General features: G+C 45.0%; 1 protein-coding gene and 1 long non-coding RNA gene across 4 annotated transcripts in view; one reads left to right on the forward strand and one right to left on the reverse strand.

The window, feature by feature from the left end:
* The window catches only part of FTO (FTO alpha-ketoglutarate dependent dioxygenase), a 202490-nt gene that overhangs the window by 84991 nt on the left and 92148 nt on the right, over positions 1-25351 (forward strand). For all 3 annotated transcript variants that reach the window (XM_077310546.1, XM_077310548.1, XM_077310545.1), the window contains exon 8: positions 5784-5905. In XM_077310546.1, coding sequence (XP_077166661.1) covers positions 5784-5905 — 122 coding nt within the window. The remainder of the gene's footprint in view (positions 1-5783; positions 5906-25351) is intronic.
* Positions 5366-25351, reverse strand: part of LOC143823859 (uncharacterized) — an 85751-nt gene continuing 65765 nt past the window's right edge. The window contains exons 2-3 of the long non-coding RNA XR_013226607.1: positions 9916-10072; positions 5366-6195 (exon numbers count right to left, since the gene is read on the reverse strand). This is a non-coding gene — a long non-coding RNA (uncharacterized LOC143823859). The remainder of the gene's footprint in view (positions 6196-9915; positions 10073-25351) is intronic.

Below are 25351 nucleotides of genomic sequence, written 5' to 3' on the forward strand. Positions count from 1 at the left end.
TTTTGAGAAATAAATGTTCTGAAGATCATGTGTTTAATGCGAAGTCCCATGGAATTACAAAGAACTTGTTTCCACATTAAGGAGAATATTAAGGGCTTGATATTTATTTCTCCGTTCCTCCTCCCAACGTCTCACTTCAATCGGCCGACTTTTCCACTGGAGAGAACGGAATATTTATGGACTTCTCCGTTAAGCTAGACGATGCATTGGTTGTCTAACTTGACGGCCTAAAAAACGCTCCTCCCTTCCAGAAGATGGGACTTCCCACCATATAATTCCTCATGCTGCAAGAGTAATATGGACGTGCATTTATTTTAAAACAAACTGGAGCAGGGGAGGGGATTTCAGTAGATATTTCCTAATGGAAAGTGCCAAAAATAATATTTCTGCCACGATGAGTCAAACACTGACAGAAGAAGCTTTTGGGGGGTGGATTCAGTTATGTGTGTTATGTTTTTTTTTTTTAATCTGTCATTTGTAAGTGGCTTGAAAAGATATAGTGTTCTTTCTGTATGAGCTATCTGAAACAATGTTCACAGTACTTTAAAAAAAAAGAAACTGAATTACTAGTTATAGTAGCCAGTTTTTATTTTATTTTATTTGACTTGCTTAATGATATTCACCGTATGCATTGTGGGGGGTCAGAAATAACCCCAAAGGGATATAAACAAATATGGGGATATTTCTTCCTTTCTGCCATGTCCTATTCTTGTGTATTATCCTATCACACTTCCCCAGGGCCTGTAAGATGGAGCTCTTCCACCAGGTGCTTGGTTGAGGGACATCTGTTGGGTCATTCCTCCGAACACCCCTTGCTTGAGGTACAGGGTTGGTGTAGTCCTTGGGTAGTCAAACTGTGGCCCTCCAGATGTCCATGGACTACAATTCCCATGAGCCCCTGCCAGCGGTTGCTCTCTGTTTTAGAGAGGAGAAACAGACTAGTCGACTTCTGATAAAACCTGAAGATTCATCCCCAACTTGATCAAAGCAAGAATGCCTTTGGAATATTCCATTCAGATCTTTTTATTTCTTCTCCCCTGCTTCTGGTTCTCGCTTGCTTTATAGGTTTTTTAAAGGTAGCCGAGGTTTTTAACTGTCATAGTGATTTCTATCATTCTGAGGGAGAAAGCACTTAATAATAATCTTTTACCTCTCTGCTCCCCTGAGTCTTCTTTCGTTGTATGGGCTGCTTAAAGCAACCTGCAAGAATAGAACGTACCGGCTCTTAAACAAGTCTATTAAGCTCGCCGCTGCAAGAAACTTGGAAAATTGGCGGCGGGGGGGGGGGAGGGGGTCAGGGGCACGCAACAATTTTGTAAACCTTCCAAAGGTCAGAAAAAGGCTTTTGGTAAGCATGCAGGGGCCAGAAATCAAATCCCATTTCCTATCATAAGAAACCAGTTGTTTTTTAGCAGCGGTGGTTAATGTACTATACGTGAAAGATTTAAGACTCGCTGGAAATGCTTTGCTCCTGTTTTATTGGGCTGCTCTTGAAAAGCCAACAGCATAACTTCAACTAGGTGCTTTGCGATTTCTTAATGGGCTGTCAAGGGCAAGACACCAGGTCTGTGCTGTACTACCTCTTTTCCTGTACACTAAAAACAACAGGGGCCAAAATGATCATATACAGAAGTATGAATTACTTGATGCGTTCCCTGCTCCATATGGTCGGCCATGTCTTTGGCAATTAATCATGTTCTGGAATGAGTTGAGGGCTCTCTCCGAAGCCCTGGAAGCCGACCGTTTTTTGGGTTCTTACCTGCGCTAGGCGTAAGGGTGGGGGGGGTAGAGGGCTCATAGGCGTAAAATAGCAGGATGAGGGGTTCCTGGCGCCAGTGGCTCAACAGCTGGCTTCTATAAACAATTTATTTCCTCACGAGCCCCCCCTCCCCGCCTCCCTTCACTTTCTTTCGCAACTCTGCAGTCATCTGAAACAACCCTGCAGAAGCTGTTGGGCGAAGCTGCAATATTGAGAACGGGACTGGCGGGTAACGAGTCCGAATTGCCGGGTGATAACTTACTACTGGCATACTCCAACCAATGAGGTGTCTTAATACGCCGTGTAAAAGGGAAAAGCTTGTGTATGTGTGGAAACATGCTGTTAAGACTGGCAGGGTATGCTCAGTACCTTTAACCTACGAAGTCTTCCAAGTCAACACCCATTCAGATTTTATTTCTCATTGGTAGAAAGGAGCAGTGCTTTTTTAGCGCATCTTCCCCCACCCCTCTGCAGTTTGCACGCATGTGTATATGTGCGTGCACATGATTTATTTATTGACAGCCATGATCTGTCTCGCCTTTCTCCCTGACACGGAGAATATTTATAAACCGCATGTCATGTGTATAAACGGCGTAGAGTGTTAGATAATTAATCAAATGACCAAATGAGTCGACTGTTCTCCAAAGCCACTGAAATCAACATTTTAGCTACACCTCTGCCTGTGAGATGGTGGGAGGCAGGAGGGTTGGAGGCAGAACGCTGGTGCGTGTGACATCCCTGCTGATTCAACCCGGAAAGCCCTCTTTCGATGGCACGAAATTTCCCTTGCACGAATGGAGCTCCGTGCGCCTTCGCATTTGTGTCCTTTCCCGTTTCCCTGCATCAAATGACTCACCTGTTTTCCAACCGTATTTTTCTGTATTAACAAATCGGCACTGTGGATTTCCCGTATAATCCCCCATGAGCACTTGCTCAGCGTCCCTGGCCCGAGAGAGCTGAAATTGGCCTCGACCAGGGCCTGGGCCTTTTTCGGCCCTATCCCCGGTCTGGTGGAACGAGCTCTTGAAGCAGATCAGGGTTCCGCAGGGCCAGCAAGATGGAGCTGTTCCACCAGGCTGTTCCGCCAAGGCCTCTATTAATAACATCCACCAAACAGCTGGCCTCATCACTAGGAGAAAAAGGAGAAATTGGAAGATCTGCTCAGTTCTTGAGGTCCCCTGTCTAGGTATTTTTAGAGGGGTTGACTATATGTTCTAACTGTTCTAAAGTTTTTTATATTCTAAGTTGTTTTTACTGATATGACCCACCCTGAGGGTTGGCAGGGCAAGCTACAGATAAAACTGATGATAATGATGTATAATTGACCCCCATTGCATATCTAAATCACCTTACTGAAAGGAATGAACCAAGTCATTGATACATCCACAAAAAGAGGCAGATCCATTGTTATTTGTCAACGAATTAAACATAACAGGCAGTATGATCATCAGGAGCAGAGCTAGGTGGGTCTTGATCCTTGAAAGTACAAGAAGGCCTGTCCCGACCCTCCCCCCCCAAGCACACACACACTTCTGCTTGCGATTGATTATCGGCCATTAGCCAGCTTTCCTTGAAGTGGGAAGAGCTTAGCAAGGACTCAGAGGTTTATCTTGCTAATCTCTTTTAGAAAGACTAACAAGTACATTAGATCGCCTGGTGAAAACCTCATTTGTTGACAAAATAAAGTGGGCCTCTGGAATGGAATGGTCCCATCTACCAGTTTAGTTCCAGCCATGAGGACTATTTGTTTTTCTGCAACACCAACAGTTGTGACACCAAGGAAATTGTGGCAAGCTCCTGGAAGGCACAGAAGTGGCTTTGACAGGCACTGGGAGCTTTGTCAGGGTGCTAGGTTATTGATGGTCATAGCTAACCCAAGAAAACAGGCTTTGAATGCCCAATATCACCCTGCGATTTGTTATCTCTCTGTTTGGGCCTGTCTCGGATGTGTTTTTGCTAGGCCGGGAGAGCGCAGGAAAGATAGCTTCCTTAAACATTAGCACCCTCAAAAAATTCTCTGCTGAAAGACTGATGAGATAAGGCAGACCTGTATGCTCTGTTTATTTATTCTGCTGACCTTGTGTCCCAAGCACATCTCGGAGAGGAAGAGAAGACCCCCAAAAGAACGTTTACAGAGCTGGAGGCTTCACTCAGCAATGGGTAAAACAAGGGACAATTATCTGTCATTAAAGATCATTAAAGGAGCGAAGCACTGAGAGTTGACCTTTCTTCGATAGGACATACAGCCCTGTTCAAAAGAAGATTTCCCCCGTCGTTTAGGATTGGAGGTGGGGCCAAGCAAATTTCTTTCTTCATCGCTATCAGTGTTGATTTGAGGAAATGGCTTTCTCGGTTGATAACATCTTCTTGAACCCTTGACCTCCAACTGTCAAAGTGCATCCTTTCACCTTCTAACCCTTATTTAATGCAGGCTCCTAAAATATGATGGACATGGGGTAATACATCATACTAATGTGTCTAGGCTGCAGTCCTGTCCACTGTATCAGCGGGTGTCTCCCTGGAGTCTATGGAGTGCAGCTATCTGTAGACTGGATGGGACAGAGATGTTCTATTATCATTCTGTCCAAGAACAGAATTTCATGGTCACCATCTGGATGTGATTTTTTTTCCTCCTGTAGAGTGCTGGGTTGATTCACATGTCCCTATGCATTACTAGGTGGCACACGCTTTAAGCATGTTCAGACAGGTAATAGGAAAGCTCTCTCCCTGATCCAGCTTGTAGTCCTGTGCATGAGGGCCTTGATGATTCCCAGATTCAAAATGAGCTCTGCTGTCCTGTTTTGGCTAGAGAATTACTAAGGGTGTGTGTGAGGCAGACAGACATAGAGTATAGAAAGTTGAGCTCCATTCTAGAGTAGGCCAAGAAGAAGATGGGTGGAGCAGATGGGCAGGTGTGGTCACCTAACGTCAGCTTCTTTCAACTGATCCTTTTGTTCAGTGATATGATAGCTGAAGACTGTTTCAGATGCCACCATTCTAGTTGAAAACGGAGCTCTTAAAGAAGCCCTGGCAAATAGCGTTGTCCAGAATTTTAAATGTGGCCACTACTGCTTTTGGAGGAGTGAGGAAGAACAGATAAACATGAACAATGGATGTGGTGGGGGTAAAGACTGGCTATTTGCGCAGTCCGGGTGGTAGGTCAAAGAGTCGATCGCCGAATTAGGATATGGAAGGCCAAGGTTCAAGTCTCCATTTTCTTGTGAACCGCAGGGAGTGGTCTAAAGCCAGTCACTTTTTCTCTGCCCAATTTACAGATCAGGTAGCTCTGCCTAATGAGAGAGCTTCCTTAGAAGAACAGTGGGATGACGATGTAGAAGAAAGATGTATAAAGCCTGTGCATTCGACCCCTTCTTCCCAATCCTGCAAGGATGATTCTAGGCTTGCATGCCGTAGACATGAGTTCCAGTGATAGGGTAGAAGTCACTGCTGCCGTTCAGATCCCCCCCACTGTCTCAGAAGCAATATATGGAAAGCCAAAAATATTTATTTGCAGTCTCGGGGTGGGGAGGACAAAGCTGTGTTTGGACATAGTTCGTAGCAAAAACTTACCAAAGCAAGAACAACAACAACAACAAAATTCCTCTGGCGAAAATGCCCAGTTCATTATGTTATTTAGGACCAGAAGCATTACGAAGTACTGTATTTTATATCCAGTTTTGTTGAGCCCCAACTACACTGTGGCCATTTTTGACCATCCCCAAAGCAAGAACAATAACAAAATAATTCCCCAAGGCAAAAAAATGCCCCGTTCATTACGTTATTGAGGACTAAGGAGCGTTAAGAATTCCTGTATTTTATATCCAGTTTTGTTGAATTCCAACCATACTGTGTCGTTTTTGACCATCATTTATCGTATCGATTTGGAAGCAGTGGTGATGTAATAAAAACGGGGGGCATTGATTTACTGTCTGCATTTGCTTATGGGCTTTTTAATTAATTTTATGCTTTGTTTCCTCTTTTGGGGATGATAATATTTATGGTGTTTTCTCTCCCCCACTCCTAGACCAGCCTGCTGCTCGACGAAATCAGAAAAGAACAGATGGAAGAACAAAGAAACAAATGCATTGACTGCATCTTGCCCCTTCTTATCCAACGGCACGAACTGCGCAAGGAATGGCTGGCAAGGTAAGCCAATGGGAGCCAGAAGGGGGCCATCCCTTCCTTTGACAAAAAGGCCTATAAATACCAGAGCACATATATGCATACTAGAGTATTCCACATGGCCGAAAACCAGACAGAAAAACATGCTCCTTGCATGTGGCATTTCTGCCTCCTTTCATGAGTATCATTATGGCATCATTTTTGTGGAGGAGTATATTTACAACGACTGTTCTTATTCCTTTTGCCTTGTCGCTGGGTAATATTGTCTGTGTGTCCGTCCGTCCATCCCAAGACAGCTAGTCCAAGAGGGGGCCCTATATAAAAATGGAAGCATAAATAAAATACAGAACGATTTCAGGGTTGTCGCTGGAAATGTGGTTTTGGTAGGTGGGGAATTTGGGTATGCTGTGGGGACAGAGTCAGCAGAAGGCTAAGTGGAAGTATTGTTGTACATTTAAAGTTACTTCATCTCTTAAATGAGCCTTTTCAAACTTTTGACCATGGAGGAGCTCCTGAAATGATTTTTCAGGCTTCAAGGAGCACTACAAGTGGCGTTACCTGGCCACGCCCCCTGCCACACCCCTAGAAGTGACATCACCAGCCATTGTTAATGGGCAGGCTCATGGACTGGGAAGAGAGACAGGAAGAGGTTTAGTCCGGGAGTAAGCATGCAAGCTCCGCCCCCTCTCTGAGCCACAGAAACCACAAGAGGACTCACACTCAGGAGGAGGAGCTATAGAAGTGGCCAGTTCCCTAGCTTGTAGATGAGGTCATTAAGGCAGGGGGGTAATGGCTGCAGACCCCCTCCATAGCTCCCGCGGACCCCTGGTTGGGCATCCCTGCCTTAAATCATAGAAGATCTATTTGGATTGAAATTTCAACGCCAATAGCAACCTCTTGTGAAGCTATCTGTTCTTCGTAGCATGTTGTGCAGGAATATACATTTTTTTCTGGCATGCTTTTCTCTCCTTCGCTTTTCCTGCCAGAGTGTAGGTTAACGTTCCCATCAGTTTGGCTACCTGGGCCCCTGAGAATTTAGCCGTGTCTTGTACGATCATTATTCATTCTCCCTTTTATCCACACAACAACCCTGTGGGGCTTGTGCCTGTGACTGACTGGTCACCCAGAGTGAGCGTACAACCCCAGGGAGCATAAATGGTCAAAAAATAATTAAAAATAATACTCAAAGGCAACTTCCTCTAAATATCTCTTGCCTTGAAAACCCTACGGAAGGGGTGGACAAACTGTGGCCCTCCAGATGTCCATGGACCACAATTCCCAGGAGCCCCTGCCAGCATTCGCTGGCAGGGGCTCATGGGAATTGGAGTCCATGGACATCTGGAGGGCCACAGTTTGCCCACCCCTGCCCTACAGGGTCTCCATAAGTCAGTTGTGACTTGACGGCATGATCTATCACCAAGGCACGGTATTCCCCTTGGGTTGCTGGAGGTAGGCTTTGCACACCTGATAATTGAGTAACCTCTTGGGTAACCTGTTTCCACTCAGCAAATTCCATTCCCCACTCTTGAGGTGTTAGATTTTTTCCAGCCCTTTCCATTCCCAAGCTTTCTGCCCTTCCTTCAGCCTCGGCGCAGAAGCCTTCTAAACGGGGAATAAACAAAATGAATATAAAGTATCCAGTTTAACAAGAAAACATAACAGACCTAATTCACGGAGTGGATCAATTTGAGCAGGACAAATAATCCCCGCACAGCAGCAGGAGGGATCCGGGAGAAGGGTGGGAAGGGGAGTGTCTCTTTTTACAGAGAATCTGGTTACACAGTTTCTGGCTTTTCCTCCTTACAGCTAACCATTTAATCAGAAGCTGGAGCCAGCAGACATAATTTAGCCTCTACGAAAAAAAAGAAACGCTAAGTACTTTGCAGGCATCGGGACAGGGGGGAGGCATTGGCAGGGGGCGCGGGGGGTTAGGGGGAGACAAAGAGCAGGCCTCATTAAAACTAAACACCTGAAAGAAAGTTTCAAGAGCACGGTGTCTTGAAAGCTCCGAAAAGATGGTGCCCCCCCCCTCCTCTTTAAGTATTAAATAACTAAATCAGGACCTTCTCCCCCCCCCCCTGACGCCCTCCCTGCAGCGTCCATTTGATGTTTCCCATCAAGCTGACTTATCTTAAAAGAGTCCCATCTAGGTTATCCACATAAACGGCCTGTTACCATCAGCCGCATTTTTTACCTCATCAAAGGTACAGCGAGATGTCTGGAAGGAGGCCCGGGGAATAGTAGCCCTACTCAGTGCTCACACGGTGGTGAAAGTTATAAAACATCCTCCGTGGCGCTGGTGGGGCTGCCTGTGTTTTAGGGATCAGCCTTTTGTGTACTTTGGCATTACATGAGAAAAATGTGCTTCGACAGGAAATAATTAGCGCTTGACAAAGGGCAGGCAATAGGTTATAGTATTTTTACTTTCAGCAAACTATCAGGGGATCAGCTAGATTAGATAATAGATTCGCGCGCCTCCCCCCCTCCCCATCCTCTCTCTCTCTCTCTCTGGAAGTTAAATACAGATGACTCTAATTACCTTACACTGCACATTAGAGAAGACATATTATGAACCATGCAACTTTGAGAAATTTAGGTCAAGTAGATGGGGAGAGAGAGAGAGTGAGACAGAGAGAAAGAGAGAACGAAAGCGGCCAAGAAGGGAGGAAAATGAGGCCTTTATGTAAACGTCAGGGCGTGTGTAGCTGTGGCTTTGCTTCGGTGCAAATCTGATAGGTTGGAATGTGTCCTTTGATACAAACAAGTCCCTTTGTTCCCGGCTCATCCTGACGTCACGGGAACTAAACAGCTGGCGATGACCTCACAGTCGGTCTTTCGTGTCATGTGGACAGTGGAGGGACCACTGAAGTCCGATGGACTGTCAGCTGGGTCATGTCACCATTTGGTGAAGGGGAGGAGTAAAAACCACACAATATGGGAGTGAGGATGGAATTTGGGTCCCTGGGGATCCGTGCTTTTGTGCCAAAGGTTGATGCTGGCCCCCGTGGTGGGCAAGACCAGAGAGGTGGTTCTGTAACGTTCTCAAGGGTTCTGGGAGAAGGCATCAGAGGCATTATTTAACCTTTAGCTCCACCCAGTACAATTGGGCACATTTATGCTCAGTTGTGCTGGACTGCAATGGAACACATAGATTCAAGTCCAGTTGCCCTTCAGCAAACAATAATATTTTGGGGGTTTAAGCCTTTGAGAGTCACAGTTCCCTATCTCAGGAATTTTGTTGATCTCTAAGGTTGCTACCGGACTCAAATCTGGCTATCTCCATAAGGACCATCTCCATCCATATGTCCCTATATGCCGGCTACGGTCTGCAGGCAATCATCCAGATATCTGTTTAGGGTAGCCCGTCTGGCATTGATTAGAGCCTGGGACTTTTCCATTGTGGCTCCAGCTCTGTGGAATGAGCTCACTGAAGAGGAGAGGGGGGGGACCTTGGAGACCTTCAGGGGGAAGGGCCAGCCCTGCTTGTTTGCCAGGGCTCTGGAGGGAACTTGGTTTTAACTAAAAAATATTTTAAAGTATTGATGTAGGCCACCTTGAACCATGACCTTTCTTGGTGCCCACCAAGTGTTTTTTGAAAGGGAGGGGACCAGGTGAAACCTTTCCCAGGAAGGCTTCTGATTTGCTGATGAAGACCTGATTGGCCATGAAGATTAAAATATTGTTTCAGTGGCAGCTGTCACCACGGTATTTGGTTTAATCTGTCTCACTGCTCTTTCCTAGTGTAATTTTTAATTACCTCTCTTCTCCCTTGCATTTGGGCTTCCTCTGTGTGCAGCTTCTCCTCCTGCAGAATCTGTTTTGTGATTGGGTGTGCCTCCTTTGGTAGCCATTTTGGGGTTGAACCTACCACCCAATGTCAGAATTCTAATGGAGCCCACAAGTTGAAAAAGATAAAGGACCCTTGTTCTAGATCATCAAGGGATCTCTACTCAGCATTCCAGTTACCCATGAAGGTAACATTGATAAAATCACAGTTGGGATTTTGTTGAATTTCTCTACTATATTTTGCTTACCTTCTGGAGCAAAGCTAAAGATATGGCTGTAGCTCAAAGGTAAATCATGTGCTTTGTAGGCAAAGGGTCCCAGGTTTAATCCCCATTGTCTTCTTCAAAGGATCTTGGGTACTGTGGCTTTGAAGAACTTCCGTTCAAAACCTCGCAGAGATGTTTCCTGTTGAGTATAATTTTGATTAGACTAGAGATGCCAATGGACTGAGTTGGATTAAGGTGATTTCATAATTCAAAAAATAGCTTTCAGTTCAGGACGATTTTGAATTTTTCATGCCAGCTGTTACAAACTCCCAAATCCCATTTGGATTATATTTCTGTTGTGGGCCAACCAGATCTGTGGTTCTTTCTGTTTGGTGCCATTTTCTTCTTCCCTTGCATTGAATTTTGTCTCGCCGGTTGGACCCTTTTTTCAACATTCGTGCCTCAGTAAATCAGACGCATTTCCCCTACATTGTACAACTTGCAGACATTTAAAAAAATTGCATAAGTGGCATATAAAAGCCACACGGCATATGTGTGTGGCGTGAATGAGCCAAAGAGATGAACGTAAACTTTTCACCAAAAATAACAAACGATTATACGGAGAAAGGGAACCGGATGTTCGCTTAGCATCGCCTGCGTGAATGAAATCTTTGCAAAAGGGACCCTGTTTTATGAGTTTATCACTTTAAATAATCTGCGCTCATTAAGTGCTTGAAACCAGCATTGTTTTTGCAACGTTTTATAATGGCGCCAGGCCTGGAGCCTGGCCAGGATTCGAGAAGACCATGATTTAGAACTAATCTACCCAGGATCTCGGGGGCTTAGAGCATGAAGGCGTTCTGAGGAAAGGAGCTCCGGAGTACTTAAGCGGCCCGCCGTATGGACCCAGAGACAATGCGTCCACCTCGGTGTCTCTTGGCTGTTTAAATCTTGCCATTGGGGTGTCTATTATTTCCAGAGTGTCCCTGAGTGCAGACGCACAGCCCTTCCGTGATGAAGAGCGGGAGAGATATAAATAGGCAGGGAGGAGATGAATCTGTTTCAAGTGTTAACAGAAACAGCCCAAAGGTTTTCTATGAGCTTGGCGTTTGTTTATTCTGCGAGATAGGGTCTGACGGACAGATTGTTATAGCTGTTAAAGAGCTGCTTGAGCCCTTTGAACTGACCCCTTCTTGACCTCGGCTTGTCAAAGGTCATCTTTCTGTTCATAAAGCAAGGGAAGCGTTTTTTTTCTTCTCTCTTCCCTTCCCTTTTCCAGCCTACTGTAGAGTCAGAAAGCAAAAGAACACACGGGGGGATGTCTTTCAAGCCGGCCCTGCGGAGGGGAAGGAGGGGAGGAGAAAACATTGTTGTCTTTTAGGGTCACCGTCTGATAATGAAAATTATTACCAAATTGTATGGAAGTTTAACCGCTATAAGAGAGAATGGGGAAGTGGGGCCTAGTCTATTGGGTTTGATAAATGAAGTGTGAAGCGACCCATCTGGCTTCAGACAGCTCTTTTCCCCCCCTCCCCCTTTGACCAAAGAGAAGCATTTAAAAATAACCATGGTACATATAGAACCAGTGACCCAGAAGGAGAGCTGGAATAGATTAAGATTTAATGGTGACCGTGGAAGCGGCGATCACGTGTTGGGGGGAGACAAAGAGAAAACAGGGAAAGTGCTGTTTAATATCTTGGTCCTTAAAAAAAGAAAGTCTTACTGGCTTTCCTTTCTTTTTGAGTCAACACAAATAATGCCTCTATTTGCCTTCGATTGCCGTGGCCAAAAGCCATTTGGTGCCCATCTGGAAAGATGCGGAAAAGAGGGGATGGAGAATTATTCTGCAATTAAACTCCCTTCAAACCCATATGATGGGCTACAGATTAGAGATTTCATAAAGCACAGATGATAGGAGGGGATGCATAACGAAAGGGAAGAAGGACTTTGAACTCAAAATTGTGTTCTTTACCGCGTCGTTGGGCAGTTTCCTGTTTGGATGAAGATGACATTTCTGTATTCTGCGGAGAAGGAAAAACCATTTGCTGCCATGGGTTACTCATTAGTTATTGGACGAGCCCCTTTGTGTGTGTGTGTTTTTTCCACATCTTGATTGAACAATGGTTGTTACTGGAACCTCATCCAATGCTTGCTTGGGGTGTGTTGAGTCTGCCAGCTCTGGGTTGGGAAATTCCTGTAGATTTGGGGGTGGAGTTTAGGGAGGGGAGCGTTTGCGGAAGGGGAGGGATCTCAGTGGGATGGAAAGTTATTGAATCTGTCCCCCAAAGCTGCCATTTTCTGCAGAAGAAATCAAACTGGCCCACAACTAGAGTAGGGCTTGGGGAGGGACGTTGGCAAGGTGACGTGCCCTAGAGTCCACCATCCAAGAACTGATCTTTATAATCTAGGAATTACTTGTAATTCTGGGAGCTCTCCATACCCCAACGGGGACTAGCGGTCCTAGTGTAGATATATCATTATGAGGATGGGTTGATGGTTGCTATTGGAATATCTCCACCTTAATAATGTCTAAAAGTACCAAGAAGCTTTCAGGCCTATTATGCTCCCATCCCACGACTCCCCTGAGCAAAGTCTTCCTCCAACTTCCATGGTTCTTCTGTTGGAGGAAGAGACTCTTAAATTTGCAGAAGGGCCAGTCCCACCTTCGCGGCCTAACCTACCTCACAGGTTTGTTGTATGGATAAAGAGTAGACCGTTTTAAAGCACTCTGGGCCCCCACATGAGAGACAAACAGGGTATAAATGCAATGAACAACAGTAATGAATAAGTAATATCAAGTTGGATCCCCCACTGACCGCAGCATTGTTACATGGGTTAAGAAATCTACTGGCACAAAAGGATGTTCCTCCAGTGGAGGTTTCCTTGCATCGGATAAATCAACACTTTTACCAAGAGGGATCTGTGGCATTCCAAGTATTTCAGTATCCTCACTTCGACCCCAGTTGCATTTCAATAGGAGTCTAGGCCTATATGTCAGAGGAGGGTCTTTTGATAACAAGGAATTTAGACATTGTGAGATTTTGAATAATTGGGCTGATACTGTAAACATGAGAATCTCTTAATAAAAGTCTATGGCCCAAAGCAAATAATTATCCCCTTGGTTCATTCGGTCATAGCTGGAAAGCGTTAATTGATTCGAGCTATTGATTCCAAACAGGAATTAATCTGAGTTCCTTTGCCTGGTTGAAATAACACCGTGGAGGTGGAGAAAACACACACATATACACACTGTGTTTTATAAGAACTTTAATACGATCAACAAACGGTTTATAGATCTGGTGACTCTAGCAGAATTCTAAGCGCTCCGCGGATTGGGTTATTGATTAAGTTAAATTGTCTTGATGTTTGATTTAGGAAAATTTGCCTCCCTCCCCACAATAACATTCTGACTTACGATCTATACGGAGCATGCCCAGTTTCGCCCTTCTTACGGCAAACGTTTCCTTCTTCCTGTCACGGTTGCCACTGCTGAATCTCTCTGTTTACGACTTGATCAAATCAGTGGGATGGGAATTAACTGGGACCATCTGTGGCTTACCCACGCAGAGCTGTTGAGACCTGCATGTATATAAGCCCCTAGGTTTTCATATATATGTACCCAAATGGCTAGTACAGCTCTCAGAGACCTTCGCCTTACTAACTTCCTATGTGATTTCCACGTCTGCATGTGAGAGAACTGGAGGAGGAGTGGGGAATCAAACCCAGTTCTCCAGATTAGAGGCTGCCGTTCTTAGCCACTGCACTGAGCAGATGGAAGGAAAGATGAATCTGCTTACATGATAGTCAGTTTGGTGTAGTGGTTCGAATGTCAGGCTGTGTCTAGGGAAAAATGGGCTCATATCCCCACTCTGTCATTTGAACATCAGCCAATCACTGACCATCACAGTCTCATTCTGAAAATATAATGGAGAAGGGGGAAGACTATGTAGCAACGTTGATTGAGATTCAGTAATGTAATAGTTGCATAAAATAACATTCTACGGATCAGCCATAATATAGAATCGTAGAATCATCAAGCTGGAAGGGTCCTTCAGGATCATCTATTCCATCCCCCTACAGAATGCAGGAAATCCACAACTACCTGCCCACCCACAATGACCCCAGTTCCATGCCCAGATGATGCCGCCCCTCCAAAAAAATACCAGAATCCCTGGCCAGTCTGGCCCAGAAGAAATTCATCTCCTGACCTCAAAGTGGCAATTGGCATTTCCCTGGGCATGCAAGAAACAGCCACAAGAGCCAAGCTCTCACACAACCCCTTCTGCCCACCCCCTCACAATCTACCTACCACAATTAGCATAATAACATAATAGTGGTCTATTTTAGATCTTTAGTTTCCATTTTTAGACCAGTTGTCATTTAGGAGGGTGGGAGGAGGGGGGATCAGTTTTAATGGTTTTTTAACAGTGTTTTATGGTAAGCAGCCCCGAGCCCGCTTGTGGGGAGGGGCGGTATTGAAATAAAATAAATAAATCGTAAATAAATGTACATTTCCTCTACCAATCAACACCATTGAAATGGTCTTCTTGGTGCCATTGGGTTGGAGCCATTCATTTGTCCCTTACATAAACCAACACACCTTCTAGTACACCAATACCATGACCCAACAAGTACACTTGACCCTGACAATCGCTTCCTTGTGTTTATCAACTTTGTGGCGCATGCGTTCTAAGGAAGCATTGACACGTCATTGGATTTTGCACAACTGTTTTGCTGGAGCGAATATTCAGAACAGGACACTTCTGTCCGCACAGGAAAATCCAGTTGCCAGAGACTGGATTCCCACTATGATCTGGGGATGCATTGGTGCAGCCTAGCTAGATCTGGTTGAACTCTGCTTTCCTTACTGCGGGGAAGGAAAAATTGCTGGGCTTCCCAGCCACGTGTGGTAGCACAAGCCCGTACATCAGAGGGCTGACAATGTTGTAATATGTGGAGACAGAGTGTTAGCTCCATCATCTGACAGCTGAACCACAAAGTGGCATTAGCATCAGCTGTCATCATGCCTGTTAGAAGCAATAGGGTCTGCTGGTAGAGGAGAGACAGGCGGCGAAGACGGAGACTTGGCCATCGCTCGGCTTCTGTCCCTCTCGGCGATCGAATCGCCGTTTCTGTCCCTTTCGGCGATTGAATCAGCCTTGTATCTGGGAACGAGGGATGACTGGCCGTGGATTGAGAAAATGCCCTACGTGTATTGAGGACTGTCATTGCCCCCAACATGTCTTTCCCCCTCCTCCCCGTCCTTCAGTGGAATGTATTTATGGCCTCCCAGTCTGATATCTTCATAAAATCGTATTCTCCACTCCCAATGAAGCAGAGAAAGGAAATACTTGTTTAGAATTAGCAAGCCTTTCCAACAAAACTTGAGTCCATTTCAATAAAACATCCCATCGTACTGATGTTGCATCTCTCGTAAATGAAAGGGCTATGTAAAGCATTTGTGGGGCTTTTACAGTGTCATCCAGAGCAGAGTTACACCCTTCCAAACTTTGACTTAAGTCTGCTTAGGACAGCACCCTATGAAGTCAAGAAGTAGATTGCATTATCTTGAATACATAAAGTTTATCTGTCCCATATACCCACTATTATGGTGATCATAGAATCATAGAATCATAGAGTTGGAAGGGGCCATACAGGCCATCTAGTCCAACCCCCTGCTCTACACAGGATCAGCCCTAAGCATCCTAAAGCATCCAAGAAGAGTGTGTATCCAACCTTTGCTAGTCCTTTATAAAATATATATATCAAGATATTTGGCATCCCTAGTGCAACGCCAATAAAATCTATAAAACAGACACCACTAATTTTATAAAGCCACAACAAAAACAACACTGTGAGTATGTGCCAACCCTAAAGGTCTTCACAGTTCATCATTGTCTTCAAAGTTCAGTGCTTAACTTTTCCAACTGAAATCAGTGGGGCATCAAAAACTTTGGTGGGCATTCAGACTTTCTGGAGTCAGGGGTTGGGTTTAATCTTCAAATACAGCTTGGGGAGGGGGGAGAGCACACACATCGTTCCCCGTAGAGTTGAAGAAGACAACTTGGCCACCAGAATTGAAAGGAGCAACCTAATTTGGGAAGCCCAGGTTGACAGCATAGCCTAGTACGAATTAATGGTTCTTCTGCTTTCGTGATGGCACTTAAAGAGATGATCTCTGCGACCTCTGGGAAATTATTTATAGCAGCAGATGAAAGCGGGGAGAGGGGTGGAAGGAGGTGGAGACAGACCGTGACACTGGAGAGACACTGGAAAAACTCACTGGAATTTCTGGAGAGCCCTGGCGGCAGAGACCTTTGGTAGAAATGCCATCCCTTTTAAGGCCCGATGATAGCTGGCCTCTCAATATCAGGTCAAATCTAGACCTTTTTTAGGGGCGTGTGGCTAATATTGTTATATCAGACATGCCAGGAATTACCTAGACGGGTGATGACGGCTGAAGCAGAACAAGCCCGAGGGGTATTTAAAATATTAAAGTTAGATTTATTTTATTTTTTGTAAAAAAAAAAGAGAGAGAGAGAGAGAGAGAGAAGAAGAAGAACCCTCGAGGACAACTAGAAAATTGAGAAATACAAGAAGTGGAAGAAAGGCCTTAATGAAGTTATCACCGAGACGATGGAGAAGCTGCTCCTAATGCTGTCGGAAGGAGGGGAAGATAATCCAGAGTGCCGTTGATCTGTTTCTCCCACGCCTATACCAAGCAGGGATGGTCTGTGCCTCCCAGCGGATCCAGCCTCTCAATTTGAGCCTGCTTAATGGATGCGAATGCATGCTGGTCTAGAAACAGGCCGCTGGCTTCTCAGGTAGCCTCGATTCCCCGTTTGAAAACGGAACTCTGGCAAAGGATGTGACGTCGTCATCTTTATTCAGGGTTGCTCTGGGCATTGTCCCAGTCCAGGTTGGCGTTCCACAGAAGAGCAGAGATATCTGTGGTCAGGCGTTTTGATCTGTCTCGCCCGTTCTCATGCATATTGCAAGACAGGCTTAACCTAAACTGAGCAAGATGTTTTTCAATAAATAAATAAATAGGTATATGGCAGCTCTGCAGGGCCTCAGTTTGGGGAGGAAAGGGGTTTCAGTGGGGTATAATTTCCATAGAGTCCGCCGTCCAGAACAGTCATTTTGCTCAATGTGAACCAATCTTTGTTGCCTGGAGAGTTCCCAGGAGAGCTCCAGCCACTGCCTGGAGGGTGGCAACCCTGTTCACAGCTCTCCCAGGGTTGCTTTTTGTTCATTCATATTCTGCCTGTTCTCCCTGCCTGTGGGATCTCCCTGTTTGTCAACCCACTGGGCCCTCGGTAGAAATGTCCATTCAGTCGGTCAGCCTTTATCAACCTTTTTACCATTGAGAAGCATTCTTCAGGCTTCGAGAAACCCCAAAAGTGTCACAATCATGCAGAATATGGTTGGGAAGCAGAGCAGTGGACACGCCTACCCGAGGCCCCTCCCCTTCCCTCCCCCTCCAGGCCTGTCATTGGTCATTTAGGAAGGGGGGACGCAAGTTGACATGACCATATGCAGTCGTATCACCCAATAAATATTTAACGAACTTTTAAAAATATATTTAAAAAACTCCCACCCATTCAGGAAACCCTTCCGGGGCCGTCAAGAAACCCCCGGGTTTCACGAAACCCTAGTTGAGAAAGCCTGCGTTCGCTTAATGAATATTCATTGAAGTTATGGGGTTTTGTTTCCTTCAGACACTTGTAGTCTGTCCTTCTATCAACCCCGGCTTGTATAGAATATCCAAATAAAGTCACCGGGAGCGTAGAACCCTTTTAGAACGTTTTTATCAAGCTGGTGAGTTATGCTAGCAGGCTTGCTTGCCGTTAAGGGGAGAGAAGTGTACTTTCAAAGCCCCCAAATTTGTCTTTAGCTGCCGTGTTAGTCTTTTAATCAGAATGATTTTTGACCATCTTGGTCAAGGTTGATTTGAAGAAATGCCCCGGAGAGGAAAGGTTAGCAATTTGTCCGCCCCATAATGGATTAATCGCTAGCTGTACAGTGTGTTTATCTTAAGGAGACAATCTACCACACATGAAGAGTAGTAATTTTATTTTATACTAGGGGTGTCCCCGGTGTATCTTAGTCATTTCCTTTGCCATGTATTTTCCCGGTTATAGATAAAGCCTAAATTCAGCTGTCAGCTCAAGGAAGTGGTGGAAGATGGAGTCCGTTTATTACCTGCTTATCTTGCCTGTAGGTGACACTGTTCCATCATTTATCAAATTGTTTTTCAATATCTTGTCCAGGGACAAATATAAATATATTGTGTGCGGGGAGCTGGGATGGGGGTGGGGGGCGTACAGACTTCAGAAAGAAACAAATACCTTCCACTTTTGACCATTAGTTAGAGAACGGACAATTAGTTTGATTGTCTCTTCAGGCGGCCAATTTATAAAATAGGTTCTGATTCTGGAATCTGTGGCACCAGTATATCCAATTGGGTACGATCGTTGGATGATGCTTTGCGTGTACAAAACGACAATTCTTTGACATCCCTTAGGGCAACGGAGGCAAAAGGGATGGGGGCTCATGTACCCAGATGCAGAGCTTAACATCCTGCTAGGTTGGGTGGGTGGGATGAAGAGGCTAAAGGGGAACCTCCATGTTCGAAAGCAGTGTACATCTGAATACCGGTTAGTCAGAACCACAAGAGCGGGAGGTTGTGGCTTCTGCTGGAAAATCTTACAAGAGATGTCACTCTTATAGTGTAAGTCTTTCAGGAGATGTTGGAAGCACAGTTCTAGATGAGATGGGCCATTGTTCTGATCCAAGAGGGGTATTCTTCTATACTTAGGTATCAAGAGTATTAAATGTTCTTGTAAATTCAAGAACATTGAGTGCTGTTGAAGGTGCAATAATCTTTAGGGTGTTTTTAACTCTGCTTCAGAGGACAGGGTTGGACTCCCCTTTGGTCCAGATTTCTCCCAATGGAGCTCCTTATGAAGTGGCCCCATCCACAGGGCATTTCAGGCAAGAGATGACCTATTCTCTTCTTCTGCTTAGCAACCCCAGAACCGAGATATCACTGATGGTCTCCTGTCCAAGTACTGACTACGGCCCTCCCTGCTTCTTCCAAGCTTCGATGAGCCTGGACTAAGCTGAGATAGTCCTTATTCCATATTTCCTTATAAGAATATGAGATTCTAATAAAGAAAATGAATCAATGAGAACAGGATAACCCTGTTGGATCAACGTTCCATTCTTCTGAATCCTATTTTCCATAGTGACCTGCCAAGTGTATTGAGAAGTCCTACAAGGACAACATGGAAGCTGTGTTCAAATAGCATTCAGAGGTGGAAATACTTGATCTGTAGACATTCCATTTAGCCATCCTTGCTAATAACCATTGGTGGACCTATTGTATGGCTTCCATAGTGGTAGGGATCCATCCCAGAATGTTGCAAGCCGAGCCTCGTCCTATGCGCTCTGCAGACTCCAGTGAGGTGGAAGAAAGCCAGATGTGGTGCTTTATTTTATTTATTGTCATTATTCAATTTGTTTAGTGTCACTCTTGGACTAGCTGGCTCTTGACAGTTTACAGACAATAAAACCATAAAATGCAATCAAATGCAATAGTAAATTACAATAAAAGGTGGCGAAATCCTATAACAGTAACCCTCCCTCCAAAAATTCCGTACCCAAATCAACGAACCCCCTCCCACCTCGCTCCACTTGAGGTAGATGTTAAGGATCATGAAGATGTCTAGGGGTGTCTGGAGGAGGGACCCAAGGATTTTTGGAAGGGATGTTTTTGGGAAGAATAGAAAACCGGAAAACACAGTGCCGCTCCATGCACCAGAAAGATTTCTGCTTTATTGTGGCTCAGAACCAAAAACGAACAATACAATATGACCCAAGTCACCTTGGCGCCACACTGGGGATCACCGACGTATCACATTGTTCATGAACTCTTTGGGGCACATGTTGTTCCTGGTATTTAGCTGCAGCTATGTTCCTGGCAGAAAACAATATGCAACTCTATAACCCAGGCATACTACCCCCACCACCACCCCGTTTAGTCTTGTAGCCCACCCTTCCCAACAGGCTCAGGGCGTGTAACAACAAAATCAAACCAAGCAAGCATTTTATCAATACATTATAAATAATAAAGCATTTTATATAATTAATTAGGTTTAAAATTGGTTAACTAGGATTAAAAGCCATCTCTTCATAGTTTAAAAGCCTTTTTGGGGGGGGGAAGAGGTTGGCCGACCCTTGGGTGGTTATCTTCAGATGGTTTCCAGGTAATATGTATTACTGAGTATACCTGCCTCCTTTCCCGTCCTCCTTGGGGCGCCCACTCGTTTCCCCATCAGGAATGTGTACATTGGAAGGGAATTGTAATTAACCCCTGGGAAGCAGAGGCTTCTGTTCAAGACACATGCCCAGCAATGATATCGCGGGCTCCCCCCTTCGTTTCTGGTTTCGCTATCAATTATACTGTGTGTTTCACCCAATTGGTGCTTCCCTCCCAGTGTTAATTATAACCTACAAGACTGTTACAGTTAATTTTATGGCAGGCATATTGTGTCTTGGAGGCTCTGGAGCGGCTCATAAATTATCTTGAAGGTAAAATGCAACTTGGGGAACTAGTTATGAAAATTCCATCCATCTCGCTTAGGAGGTGCAGCTGCTCCTGTCAGCCCGCCTCGTTGTTGCATTGTGAAGGAATTATGGCGGGCGAGGTTTAAGAGGCAAGGCCCGGGCTGTCACCGAGGAGAATGCCTGTCCTGGCCCTGTCAGACAAGTACCTTCTGCCAATCCCTTGTGCTTTGGCTTTTCAAGCCGTAAAAGGCAGGCCGGTGCAGGTGGATGGTCCCCAAGCTGTCTCTGTTCATTACTTTACAGCAACTTGTTTTACGTAGGCAGGTATGGAGACCTTTTCCCTCCCCCCCCCCCCTCTTCACCGTTGTCATGATAGTTAGAGATACCTTCTACCGAGTTGGAAAGGGGAGGGGGAGGTAGAGAGAGATGAACTTGGTCTTGTCTGATGATGGCGGCTATGCACAGAGGACTGCAGGGGAGGAGGCGGAGAGCTGGGGGGGTTTGAAGATACAAATGATTAGTCCCATAAAGATAACCACAGGTGCACACTTGCACGCCAGAACGGCTCGCTGGTCTGTAAAATCATCGTTGGTTTAATTGTAGGGAAGAACCAGGAGTTTTTTTTTGGGGGGGGAAGGGGGCACATCTGTTCGCTTCTGTTTCCACAGACACATGGCTTGACGGGGTGAGCCTCCGTTGTGAAGCCATTTGCAACAAAGTTTCACGTTAGAGAAGCAAGAGCGAGTATCTCGTGCGGATTAGCCGGACAAAGGACTGCCCTTTCCGTCCTCCGGTTTGGTTTGTCAGTTATCACGAACAGCGGGTTATTCCACACTTTCTTAAGGCAGGGGTAGTCAACCTGTGGTCCTCCAGATGTCCATGGACTACAATTCCCATGAGCCCCTGCCAGCAAATGCTGGCAGGGGGCTCATGGGAATTGTAGTCCATGGACATCTGGAGGACCACAGGTTGACTACCCCTGTCTTAAGGGATAACGAGTTTGCAAGCCCTACAACGACGCCAGTGTTTCGGCTTCCGCGGTAGAGCTCATCTTATCTCGAGCAGTTCGATTTGTAATGGTCGCCTCGTGGTTGTGGCTCACGAGAGATTTAAATCTTGTGCAAGGGTTCCCCTCCTTTCCCCTTCAGTGCAACGTTCATATTGGAACAGGTACACGATTGGAAAACCGTCAGCGTAAATAAATATATGATCAGCCACAATCTATCGATCAACAGTATTCCTTTTTATGGTATTAGGCTTGTTTAAAACGTTACAGAATCATTGTGGATCTTTTTTTTTTTTTTAATTAGAGCAAATAATACCAAAGGACTCTAACTGAATTCCTTTGTATGTAGTTCCCATTTCTGCATCTGGAAGGCTGCTTGCTTAACATGTCTCCGTTTGTCCATCGGTTTTAAAAAACCTACATCGTAGTGAAGATTTATTATTTATCGTACGGTGTGTGTAACGTAGTCGGGAGACCCAAGGAGTGTCTGGCAGACCAGCAAAGGACGATTGTAGGTGGTTTGCCATTTCCTGGTTCTGTGTCATGACTTCTAGTGTTCCTTGGAAGAAGTACCACCCAAACCCTTGCATTCAAATACTAGCCTGGATTAGCCCTGTTTAGCTTCCGCGATGTGACAATTTCAGGCTTGCCTAGGCTATCTAGGTCAGAGCTAAGAGAAGAAAAAACTTGGAAGGGTTAACATTTAAACACTTACTTTTTATTAGGTATGTATATTTTTGAGATTTCTTTTTTACAAGTACAACTTTTTAAAAAGTGGAGTAATTTTATTAGTTCTGACAAAGAACAGTAACCACTCCTAATTTCGGCAAAAGACTGCTTAACTGCTACCACTCCCTCAGTATCTACCTGTCAAGGTATGTTGTAATGAGACATCTGGGGGACAGAGTCTGAATATTTTCCAGTGAGTCACGAAAATATTCATCCAACAAAAGGTATGTGTGAATGAATGATTTATCGCAGTCCAGGACCAGCACGAAAGCAAATACATGAACAGAACGTAGAGGCAGAGACAAATTGCTTAAACCAGTTTCTTAGTTCAGACTGGTATAAGATCAGTGCAATAAAAAACTGAAAGATTTCTGCCATTTTTTTTTTAACTTGCCGGTTTCATCCTAGAGCAAGTTGAACCAGAGAAAATATAGTTAGTTCACTTTGTGTGTCCTGTCACATCGCTCTGATTTTCTTTTCGCCCAGCAGCAGTATTTTAATGACAGTCATGAGGCCATTGAGAAATGGTGATGTTACCACCACTCTGGCTAAACCTCTCCACTAGATGGCATTTAGTTTTTTCCCCTGCTTCCTTGAAAGCATGTACTTGGTGCTAAAAAGCCAGACCAAGCAGACAAAAGAACATTAGAAAAAAAAAATTCCCAGGCTCAGTTTGTTGATTTGTGTTCATTGTCAGTCGTTAAGTGACAAAGAGTTTAAAATCGGCACGTAGGAAGGAGAGTTAATTTTTATATCCCACTTTTCTCTGTCTCACAGTCTCAAAGAGGCTTACGATTTCCTTCCCTTCCTCTCCCCACCACAGGCACCTTCTGAGGTAGGTGGGCCTGAGAGAGTCTGAGAGAACTGGGTCTGGCTGCTTCATGTGTACGCACGGGGGATGAAATCCCCCAGCACACACAGTCTGCTCAGAAGTTATGTGTGTGCATGCACAACTCTGGGGCGGGAAAGGTCTGCCACATCTCGTGGTGGTAGCAGCAGGGGGTGTGTGGGGTATGGGGGTACCACCACATGATGGTGAGATAGCAGCATGCCGTTATCCCACCATTGTGGGGGATGTACGAATGCCCCGTTCAGCTCCACACCACCGCAAAGCTGAACGGGGTGTTTCATGTCCCTGTGGGTACACTGTAGGTGGGAGGAGGAGCTAGGCTTCAAAGGCCCGGCTCTTCCCTTGTGCACGGCCATGCCCCAGCTGGGCCTCTGATGGTTGCTGCAGCAAGATAGGGAACGCGGAAGAATCCATGTTCCCTCACTGCAGGTTATCAGAGACCCCTACACGGGCCAGGACCAGGAGGGGGCCTGGACAGTGCTGGTGTCATACATAAGCGGGGATTAGCCCCACTGGCATTCAAGCGCCAGCCCACCTTTTGTGGCCCGTGCAGAATCAGTCTTTGTGTTCCTATTGCAGAGTAAAGTGAGGTATAAAGGATGTAAATACAATGTTGATTTGCAGAAGGTTGTCCATTTGGGGTGGATGGGAAGAAACAAAGAAGGGTGCACAGGCTCGGCTCAGATAGGTTTTTTTTCCAGGATGCAACCGTAGAAATGCAAATTTTGAAATCATTCCTTTAAAAAGAATTGCAGGTTTAAAACCACGACGGTGCTGCACCTTGGCAGTCATTGGGAGGCTTGGCAGCCCATAAGAAAGGTGAATTTTTTTCAGTGTATTTTCTATATAAGAGTATTTTTTCCCCCAAAAAAAGAAGGCAGCTGGAAGCAAAATAATAGAAGAAAGAAGTGTTCCAAAAGCTCTGTTGTATTCTGTTGCATGCTCAATCCAGGAAGAAAACTGAGTTTTCAAGGTAAGGTCAGCATCAGGTCAAAAATACATTTGGGAAATTGCCTTTATAGAGAGAAATTCTGGCTCTGCAAGGACTTTCATTGATTTCACTAAGATCCGTTTTTTCAAATAAAATCTGTATGGATTTGCAGATTGCAGAATCAGACACTTGCATATCTTTCTTGACTCTGAACGCGCTCGAAATTTGCATATGAACAATGCAGATAAAAGTGCACCTTTTTGTGCTTACAGTTTTAAAAGTTGGGGGGCGGGGGTGGAGTGGGGAGACATGCTGCATCCAACCAGGATCAGCTAGCCAAGTTTAGTTAATTTTAACAAAGGTTACAGATCTATTGATGGCATATCATCTTGGCCTGGTTTCCATCTGCATTTGAATCTCCCCAGAGACTCTTGAAAGGTTCAAAGATCATCAAAAATTACAATTCCCCCAGAAGACAATTTCAGAGGGTAGCCTTTTTCATTTGCAGTAGAACAGCTAGATTGGGGTCTGTTAGCAGTTTAGAGCAGGGTTTCTTGTTGTTTCAAATATATGTTTTAAATTTGTTAAATATATATCAGGTGATATGGCCATACATGGTCGTGTCAACCTGGCCCCTCTCTCCAAATGGCCAATGATGGGCTTAGAGGGGATAGGAAGAGGGGCCCCAGGTAGGCATGTTTCCCAACCATGTTCTTAACAATTGCATCACTTCTGGGGTTTCTCAAAGCCTGAAGAATGTTTCAAGAGTTTCTCAATGGTTGAAAAGTTCAGAAAGGTTGGTTAAGAGACTAACAAGATTTTTTGGGTCTAAACGTTTGAGAATCAAACCTCCCTGCATCAGATAAGAGTCAGAATGTAGATCTGGGCCTGGGATATAAGGGCTCAGAGCTGTCCGTTCCGATGCATATCTCACAAAAGGAGCTGAAATTCTCCAGTACGTATATGCAAGATAAACAACAACATACGAATGAACATTTCCTGATTCGTTGGGCTAAACAGCACACGGGAAAAGAGTCTGAAACAGTGTCCAAGTGGGGAACGCAAGAGGCCCTAATGTTTATCCCAACACGGTTCAGATACAAGATCTGCCCCCCATTTGGCCCCATTCTAAACCCTTGTGCTTGTTAAGGATGTAGATTTATTTGACCGAATCATCTTTTTATGGAGACGTGGAGAGGTTTATTTCCATTTCGCGCAAGTAGCAAAGGAGAAGAAACTTCACAGACACTCACAGATGGCTCTGCTCAGGTGTGATTTTAATTATGAAGTGAAGTGCCCATCTCGGTAGGCAGCTGCGGTAATAAATGTCCTGAAGCTTTTTGTCTCAACGTGTCAAAATGCTTCTTTATGGAATGTATTTTTTTTAAAA

The sequence above is a fragment of the Paroedura picta genome, chromosome 14 (genome assembly GCF_049243985.1).
Source record: "Paroedura picta isolate Pp20150507F chromosome 14, Ppicta_v3.0, whole genome shotgun sequence".
Lineage (NCBI taxonomy): Eukaryota > Metazoa > Chordata > Lepidosauria > Squamata > Gekkonidae > Paroedura > Paroedura picta.